Source organism: Fulmarus glacialis, unplaced genomic scaffold (assembly GCF_000690835.1).
Source record: "Fulmarus glacialis isolate BGI_N327 unplaced genomic scaffold, ASM69083v1 scaffold37981, whole genome shotgun sequence".
NCBI classification, from domain to species: domain Eukaryota; kingdom Metazoa; phylum Chordata; class Aves; order Procellariiformes; family Procellariidae; genus Fulmarus; species Fulmarus glacialis.
In genome coordinates this window covers 1-9,954 of record NW_009192804.1, presented here as the reverse complement: position 1 = coordinate 9,954, position 9,954 = coordinate 1, and the positions used below count along the sequence as shown (strand labels likewise).

At 38.8% G+C, this 9,954-nt stretch overlaps 1 protein-coding gene across 1 annotated transcript in view; it reads left to right on the top strand.

The window, feature by feature from the left end:
- The window catches only part of PDCD6IP (programmed cell death 6 interacting protein), a gene marked incomplete at its 5' end in the record, with an annotated part of 25,877 nt that extends 20,850 nt beyond the window's left edge, over positions 1-5,027 (top strand). Inside the window, 4 exons of the mRNA XM_009587220.1 lie at positions 1-71; positions 2,856-2,988; positions 3,365-3,585; positions 4,367-5,027. The exon at positions 1-71 is cut by the window's left edge and continues 28 nt beyond it. Of these exons, the coding sequence (XP_009585515.1) occupies positions 1-71; positions 2,856-2,988; positions 3,365-3,585; positions 4,367-4,535 (594 nt within the window). The remainder of the gene's footprint in view (positions 72-2,855; positions 2,989-3,364; positions 3,586-4,366) is intronic.
- Between the last annotated feature and the right edge of the window lie 4,927 nt (positions 5,028-9,954).

The window sequence follows — 9,954 nt, the reverse complement described above, 5'->3', positions numbered from 1 at the left end:
CTGCTGAAATTCCAAAACAAATGCAGTGACATTGTCTTTGCTCGCAAGACTGAAAGAGATGAACTGCTCAAGTAAGATTTCAATATTTTGTTTAAGCATTGTAGAAATTTATCTGAAATTAATCTTTGGGGACATACATATTATGGTACTTGATGAACTGAGAAAGGGAGAATAGGTGTGTTAAGACTATCACATCTTCTTTGCCTTAATGCTAATCTCACTCTACCCTCCCCTGAAAAAAGAGGAAAGTCATAGGAGAAATAAATACAAAAATCTACTTTGAAGTCTGATCTGCTGCTCTTCTATCCAGTTCAGCATGAATCTGTTTCATCTTATCATGATTTCACTCGCAGTTCTTTTTGGCATGTGTCTGTTAATCATTTTATCTTACTCTTTCCTTTGAACTTCTGATTTCTGCATCTTGGTTCTGCTGTCATTTTGGTTTGAGAAATTAGACAAATGCTTCAGCATATGATTGCCTTCCATGTGCCCAATGTGGTGGGGGGAAAAATGTTGGTATTCCACCTCTGCTCCGTAGTCTGATCTAGTCTGATATTTTGTCATTGTTTAGATATGTGGGTTGCCTACACTGCTGGGGAGAGAAGTAGGTTTTTGTCCTTCATGTAAAGGAAAGTGTCTGGTGTTGCCATTGTCCCCCACATGTGATCAGGCTAGTATAGTATACTCAGCTGTGATTTTTAGGCTCTTCTCTTAAGAGGAAAGTATAACTGAAAAGACTTGCCTTCTAATACGTATTCTTTAGCGAAGTACGTAGCCTTTTACAAAAAGGGCTAGTTGTTACTGAAGTTTCAGTAGGTGAAACTGCAGTTGTTCTGTGCACGTGTTGTGAATGGGGTGCTCAGCCCTCAAATTTTACCTTTCCTAACTTCATCCTTTGTAGAACTGTTCTTTTTCAGTTGGGCATTGTGCTTGTAAATTAATTCTTACTGACTGTATGCAACCCCTTCTACCTCTCTTCCATTTGCTACATTCATGCAATTTGGAAGCTATAGGCTGACTAACCCAGGCTTAGGTCTGAATACCTCACATCTCTAATACATTAATGTTCAGTGTTAAAGTTGTAGGTTTAGTGTTGATACAACATTCAGCTGAATCTTGCCATGATAACTTTTTACTGCCTCATGTGTTAACTGTTCACTGGCATGAAACCCTGTCAAGGTTAGGGGCAATGATCAGATTTGGGATATTTGTAATATATGTCTACAAAACATATTTCTCTGTGCTCCCAACCCACAGTTTGAGTGAACAAAATGTGTGTTTTGCCCCTGCCCCCTGCCCCCGCCCCTACCTGCAATAAAAATACTGACTGGGTGCTGCATCTTCACTTAGTGAAAATAAATTTGTTTAGATGGTTTCTCGTTTAGAACTAGAGATACTTCGCCCCCCCTCCATATGATGATTGCCCATTGGAGGATCAGTTTTAATAGTGTTTTTAAGCTTCACATTTAATGTGTTTGGTCACTTTGTGGTCAAAATACACTTCACTCTGAACGGTACCACTGTTCTGTAAGCCATTGGTCTTTGCAGTGTAGTTTTAAGAAGAAAATTGTTACTTCCATCCCTTACGTCATCTTCTAAGATGTTAAGTTTTGGTTTTGTTAGTTTCAGTATAATACAGTGTTGAATAGTTACTCCACTATCTGCAACAGTTTGAGATATACATATGCATATGTAACAGAGCATCAAAACAGTATTTCCAGCTTTTTCTCCATCATTCCTTTTTATAATTTTCTTGGAGTTTTTGTTTCAGTCTTGTTTTTTCTACCACGTTTTGACAAAAGTTGCCAGTTTTGTTCTCCTTCTTTGGAGCTCACCTTTGCATGCTATATAATAAGAGCCTGTAGTTTGTTGCTAACTAGACTGTATACCTTTATCAGTCTCCCCTGTCTTCTGTTTCAGAATGCCAGCTATCAAGTTCTAGCCGTTACATATTGCTTACCTATCATTGTTACGCAAATTTGTCTGAAATTTTAAATGCTTCCTAAAGTCTCTCTGAAGAATCTGCCCAATCTCAAATATTGAGTCTTTGCATTGAGAAATGCACTACATTCCTCTGAATATGACTTAGAACTGCTTTCTTGGAGTTTTCATGACAAGCTGACTGTAAAATTATGCTGTTTAATGGCAGCTTGTAGTATAACATGACACCAGAGCCTCCTTGTATCTTACCAAAGTATCTTACCAAGAGTCATTCCAACAGCAGAGGTAACAGAATAGAGAACTTGAAAGTTCATGTGCTGAGCCATTCAGATTTTTGCCAGGGTTTTTTTGATAGTCATGCTTACCCAGATATAAATGATATTACAGACTATCTAGCAGACTCTTCTTTTTTTTTTTTTTTTTTTTATCAGTTCTGTTAGATGTGTGGTATTTGCATGCAATATTATTTAATTTAGGGCAATCTACAAGCAATATGACATTGCTTTTCTTCTGTATTTGAGTATCTCTTTACATGTCAAAATTACTGAAATTTTCTTTTATTCTTTTCCATAGCCTTGGTGTTTCCTTAGGTTCTCAGGAAAGCTTCCAAGTTGCTGAATGTTCTGACTATTCTATAATTTCTGATCCCAAAGCTTTTGGCTAATTCAGTGATCTCTACCCACTATTGAGTTGGAACATAAAGACATTATTAGAAAAAATCCTCCAATCGGAGGATTGGCTAGAGGATTATTTCTGTGGAAGTGATTTGGACTCCAAATTTAGTTTGAGCTAGCTCAATGGTTATGTTTTAAGTACTAGATTTACTCCGTGGCATCTTTTGAGCTGAGCTTGCTGAAGTGTATAACAAATGATTCTTAAACTAAGCTGTATGTTTGCTTGTTTGTTTTTAATAGAGATTTGCAGCAAAGCATTGCTAGGGAACCCAGTGCTCCCTCTATTCCTCTGCCTACATATCAGACCACATCAGCTGGAGGAACTAAGCCTGCTGCATCGTCAACTCCTACTCCAGCACCCAGAACCATGGTGGTAAATATATGCTATGGAATCAGTGGGTTGAAAATAGAAGGTCCATGCTTTGGAACTCTAAGCTGATCTGTAATTTGTGTATATCACTCCTTAATGTATTGGTGTATTTGGAAATGTGTTGAAATGAAAGAGAGGGCAAAGTCTAAAAGACTGTGCAGACAGGTGTATTATATACTATTGATGTTCATAATTTATAGATTTGAAATGGAAGGCTTATTGCTTTTTAAATGCTTCACATTATTATCTGTATAGAGTAAATATAGAATGTCCATTTAAAATGAAAATAAAAATAAAAACCAACCAATCATATAACCACAGCTTTTGATTCCAAGACTTCCAGAAAGAAACTCCAGCTTAATTCACTTTCTCTTGTTAGGGGACTAAACCACAGCCTCCAGCACGACCACCACCACCAGTGATTTCTGCAGCAAGTAGTTCCTCTTCTGCGTCAGCACCCTCTGGAACAGCTGCAGCTCCTGCTGCTGCTGCACCTGCTCCTGCTCCTACTCCTACTCCAGGAGCCAGTGCACCTGCAGCAAGCACTGCACCTTCACAGGCACAAGGACCTCCTTACCCAACTTATCCAGGTTACCCAGGGTAAGCTATGGGAATACTTAAGCAGTTCTTTGTTATCCCATTATCTAAAAGCACTTGTTTGTTGCATGTGACATCTTTAAATCGGCTGTTGTAATTGAAGATGTGTTTAGTGTTTGAGGCAAGATGATTTTTTTTTTTGTTGTTTTAATCATGTAATTCTTGTTGGAATCATTTGCTGGTACCATTTGTGGGGGATTCATTTTAGGTTTTTGTAGTTAGGCTTTTTTAAAAGAGAAGGGAGATAGGACTGCAGTTCCTTAACTGTGGTTTGTGGACTATTGCCAGCCCTTGCATAACCAGTTGGTTTCTCAAAAGTTTTGGCATATCTCATTTTTCAAATCTTAGTATCTTGCTAAAGATGATGAAAAATACAGAAAAAATTCCAGTTGTGCAGCGTGATTTCTACTGATGCTTTTTTCCATCTTTCTGGAGTCATCACGAGGAATTGAAGGCAGCTGCTCTCTCCTTCAGTAGCAGGATCAGCAAATGTTAAACTATGTACAATGATTTTAAACATAAGAGAATCAATTTAGATCCGTTCTAGTTCCAGCAAGTTGCCTTTACTCCACCTTCTGTCTGCATTTCTGTTCCACGCATTGTAATTTTTTTCACATTGGATCCTTCAAAGTTACCACACTTTCTGCAGCACAAAAAGGAAAATGAAAGGAAAGCATTTGTGGTGATTGCACATCTTTTTGTATCTATTAATGAGTTGTTATTTGCAAATTAACATCATCAGTGTTTTACAACTAAAGTATGCTTTTTTCCCCCCTCCACACAGGTATTGCCAGATGCCAATGCCAATGGGCTATAATCCATACATGTATGGTCAGTATAATCTGCCATATGCACCCTCACCTGTGTATCAAAACCCTGGACAAGCACCATATCCAGCACCTCAACAACCTGGATACCCCTTTCCTCAACAGCCTTATTACCCTCAGCAATAATGTATCTGCAGAGAAGTTCTGCTTGTGAAAATTTGGGGGAAATTGGCAATAAGCATACTAAAACTTTTAGCTTCAGTTAATGTACCATACTGAACTGTATGCAGTCTATAACTCCGGTTTATTGTTAACTGCTCAAAAATGTCTAGATCAGTTTTTGATTACACTAAACACTTTGAAAGGTCTGCTGCAGTGGTTTAGACTGTAGACTAATGCCAGAATTAGAGCCTAATTCAGTGGTCTGAAACCGTACACTACTTGTTGGCTAGACCAAAATATTTCTTTGCAAAAATCCTATAAGTAACAAATGGGTTCAGATGAGAAGAACGAAGCAGTGCGTGCACTGGGTGTGATATATTCTACGGAACTATTTCCTTCTATACTCTATTGGTTTGTATTTTTTTGAGTTTAGTTAAAATATGCTATTTTGTCTAATAATCAAGGCCTTGTAAATCATCAGTAAAAAAAATAAATTCCTTAAGAATGCTTTAAACACCTGGCATTCTCATTACCGTAAAAATGTGTTTTGTGTGTCTGTAGATTCTTTCATTTGTCCCTTGACTTGCATAACATAAAGATAACTTCTCAAGTGTTTAGCCTTACAACTGAATTTCCACCTCTTTTCCTTGATTCTGTATTTTTGTGACAGAATCTGTAATTAACCATTTAAATCTTGGTAGATGAAGTCTTGCAGGTAGAATTTTCCTATAACTTTGAAGTGTATTGGACTAAAATATGTTCATTATCATTTTAAAAGAATGGTTAGTCTCATCTCCAGAATACTACTTAAAAGAAGGGAGATCAGGGTCCCTCTTACAGGACCAGTGACTGGTTGGTCTAACCCACATTTTCCAAAGAAATGTTGATCAGAAGTGTGTTATGGCTCAAAATAGGGCAACTCTTGATTGTTGGAGCTTTTCAGATTATGTTTTTAAATGATTGCTTTTTTTCCCTTGAAAAAAATAATGTATTCCCTCAGGGAGCTTGTTATCAGTTGAGAAACTTTTTTTTGTGGGGGGAAAAAAAAATACTACCTTGTAAATTAAAGCACATTGAATGTTTACTTCTGAATCCATCTTCTCAAGGGATTAATAACCTTGCACTACATTTTGCATTAGATAGTGAAGAATATAAGTTTATGGTTAATGGCTTCTACCAAATATTTGCTAACCATCTTTCAGTCTTTTTTCCTCTTTTTTTAAACGTGCATGTCTAGTGTGGGGCTCTCCATTCCTCAAGTCCAGCCCTTGACATGAGTTACTTGGTTCTGTGGGACAGTTAGTTTCCTGAGTGCTTCATACAAGATGTTCTGGCCTTACAGAATAGCTATCACAATACCTATGTTAAATGTTACTGCTTTGTTTTTCTATTTAAGTGCCTGATTAAAATATCAAGGTATATTTTAATGTAGGGGTTTCGAGGGTGCCAGTTATTGTAGCATCTGGGTGGAAACTTCACTGGATCTTGAATACTCTTCCTCATAAAGAAAGCAGCATACATATCCATATGACCTCCTTTCTTTCTGTCTCAAGTTCTTCTTGCTACGTGATCACGCCAATTACTTTGTGAAGACTACTTGTCCCTAATACTCCCTGACCCCCATAGAAAATGAGGATCAAAAGGTAAAAATAAGCATCCATCCTAGAACATGAGTATCTAATTCTAAACAAATTTATTAACCCTGTAGAAGCTCAGTGATGTGGGAGAACAGGTTGAAGTAAGGGAGTACAGCACTGTAGATACAACCGTGCACAAGGACAGGTGCTTTGCATTTCTTTATAGACATTGCTGAATGGGGTGGCTCAGGAACCTCTCCAATTTTTTCGCCTGATAATAACAGGTAAGAGGCAAGTGAAGACAATGAGAAAAAGCTAGGAAGATAACTGTTTGGAACCAACAATCAGAACCTGATTTTACTCTAACTGGAAAACCAGTAGTTTTCCACTAATTTCACTGTGTCAATGTGAGCAAGTGCAAGTCTAATGCAACCTTTTAAGTTCTAAATTTCTAGTACACTATGGCCTGTAGATTTTTCAGTTTGCACATTAGATGCATTTGAGCTATTGTGTAAGTAAGTCTGTTTCTAGTGCCTCAATTTATAAACCTTATTTTAATGCTGTATAAAAATGTAACTTGTTCAGCATAAAGATTCCTAGAACTGAAATTTCCTTTTTAAAATTTCGTAGATCTGGAATCACTGTTAAAGCATTTTTTCCAGTTGTGTTACTGCTTGCTTTAGTCTGCTATTATTTAAATATGTATAGAAATCTATGCATTACGTTCAGCTTTCACATGACTGTTTTTTCTCCCTTTCCCTCCCCCCCACACCCTTCCTAAAGAGAACAGAAAAATCCAGAGATGTGTATGTATCTGCTTTTAAGCATGCAGCTGTCATGACTTTGATTGAAATGTTATCTTGTTCCTTCTATAGTTTATTAAAAAAAATCCGTTAGAAAACCTGATTTCATGGCTTTCTCTTTGAGTCCTTTGGCTTCAGACAAGTGTTACCTTGCAAAGGATGGAAATATGTTATGGGGCCCCAAGTAAGCTTGTGCTGTGGTGAAGGCACTCAGCATGTCAGCTACCGTGTAAAACATTAGCCTGTGTATATGCAGGTGCTTTATGGTACAGCTGCTGCTCTGTAATAACAGCCCTGTTTAAATCCTGGTAGTTGTGTTTATTTCCAAAGCTGATGGAGTGTATTTCCTTTTGATTATATAAGGAGGAAATGGTAAGGTCCTTCTGCCTTCCAAAACTTCTATTCAAAGTTTGTTTTCATGAACTCACGTTAGGCTGGGTTTCGTATGACTCGCAGCAGCAGTATGCCGGGCAAAGCGATTAAAGGCTTGTAAGGGCAGTTAACTTTTCCCAGCAGATAAATGGCCCCCATGGGCACTCCAAGAAGTAGATTTGATTTGTTTTGTTTTGTTTGTGGTTTGGTTTTTTTTTGGTTTTTTTGTTTTTTTTTTAAAGAAAAAGATCATATAATACCATGCTTATTGCAGTTGCTATGTGGAGACAAAAGTTTACAATCATGTCCTTTCGGAGACTTTGAAGTCAAGCATTTATTTTGCCTTGCATAAAAGCTTTCAATGCAGTTAATGAGAAAAGCAAGTCTTATGAAGCAAACTAATTATGATCATCAGTGAAATACCAAATTATTGCAGGGCTGGTAGGTCTTTCATAATTTTTTTTTTTTCCTTTTTTATGTGGCTTCAGTGCATATGAAAAAGTGTCATCTCTCCTGACCACTAATTTGACATTACCAGCTAATGATGATTCTTTTACTATTGTCCCGAATAGGATATAGGATTATTTTGAGGGCTCTTAGGGCTGATCTGTGGGGTCTAGTCTGAATTACACTGAACGTAGTCCTTTGCTATTTCAAAGCACCTTGAGGCAGTATTTGGACCTTGACGTTCTGAAACAACATCACCCGTTGCCAGGTAGCTGAAAACGGCAAGAAAATTCTTTGGAAAGCAAATTTTTTCTTTGCGTTAGCTGAGAGATGTGCTTGTTTGTTACTAAAATGTGTTCGGTTCTGAAGTGACTTGCATCTCAGAACCTGTTTTCTGGCACTTACTTATCCTGACAGAACATTAAAATAGACTAAGCTGAGTGACTGTGTTTTTAGGTTTTGGTTGTATACTATTGGATGAAGCTACCTGAATTTTCAAGACTCACTATGTTTAGTTTAAAAGAAACTATTTTGACAGTTCTAGCTCTTGAAAAGATGAGCTATTACAGCAGAGCAGCACTCAAAAATGCTTTCTTTGGTATTGTTTATGGGGAGGATTTGGGGCTTTTTTTTTTGTTGTCACTTTTGACTAGCATTAGCCACCTGCTAGCTTTTTAGATTTATTATGACTTTCGAAAGTTATATTTAAAATGGTCAGTGTTTATTACTTTAAAAAAGTTGTCATCCTGTATGTCATGATAGTTAAATACTGCTAGATTTGTTTTTTAACTGTTCTAAGTACTTGCCCTGATGCTTTTATGTTCTGACAAATAGCCAAAAACTTTATACTCGGGTTGAGATTTTTCTGGTTTGGACTTAAATTTGGAACTATAGTAACTTTTACTGGCAAGCATACAGTTACTGTTAATCCCGAATGATGACTTTATTCTTGCATCTAATTCCCCTAGTTGAGTGTAATAGTCCCTGATGGTAACAACTGTATCTCAGTTGTTACACATCTTTCTTTTTTTTTAAATAAAATGGAGTGATGTTTCTAAATCCTTGGGAGAAACTGGCCACCAATCTTATTAACTAGGTTGTAAGGAAGAACTTTCTACTATCAAGCATGAAAAGGAAGAGATGACTTTAAAAAAATCAGCACCAAGTCTTCATCACAAATTGCTGCTATCTGTTCCTTCATCTCTTTTGCCTTAAATCCACTCAGAGATTCTGTCTGGCTGCATTTATGCTTTTAAGTTAAAGCACTCCTGGGCACTGGGGTGCCATTCTCTGTCCCGGTAAGCTGCTGGAGCCTTCGCTGGTGTGAAGGTGGCTGCCTTCCACGCAGTGCCTTTGCCAGCCAGGCGCGGTGTGTGGCTGGGCAGTCGAAGGGCTGTTGCCAGCTGGGCGCCTGCGTGCAGCCCCCCTGCTTGGAGGCTGAGGTGGTGAAGGAGCGCGTGGGTACGGGCCCTCCAGGCCAGCTGGCCTTGGCCTGCGCTTGTGGGTGTGCGTCGTGCATGTCGACAGCTGATAGCGTCTGGGTGTCAAAAACACGTTAGAGGCTTGGTTCTGGCTTCCAGGGTGGGCGGTGGTGAGATTTACACCAAAACCAGGTTTGACCTCAACTTTGACCTTTGACTTAGAGTAACCTTTCACCTAGAGTAACCTCTGTCCTGTGACCTGAAGTAACCTTTACCCTAGAGTAACGTCTGTCCTCTGACCTCGAGAAACCTTTGACCTTGAGGAACTTCTGTCCTTTGACCTTGAGGAACTGCTGTTCTGTGACCTCAATTAACATTTGATCCCAATTAACCTTTGACCTGAAGTAACCTTTGACCTCAAGTAACCTGTGTCCACTGACCTTAAGTAACCTTTGACTTAGATTCACCTTGGTCCTGTGACCTCAAGGAACCTTTAACCTTGAGTAACCTCAAGTAACCTCTGACCTCAAGTGACCTCTGTCCATTGACCTCAAGAGAAGGATACTTGAAGTATCCTGTGTCCTTTGACCTCAAGTAACCACTGTCTTGTGACCTCAAGTAATGTTGGACCTCAAGTAACCTTTGACCTCTAACCTCACGTGACCTTTGATCTCACTTAACCTTTGTCCCATGACACTGGGCTCGCTCTGGAAACCCCCCTTCGAATTCGCTGGGGAGAAGCGGCGTGGCGTGATCCGGGCGGAAAAAGCGCGGGGGCGGTTGCGCGAGGAACACGGGGCAAACGGCTCCCCTGTGCCGCGGC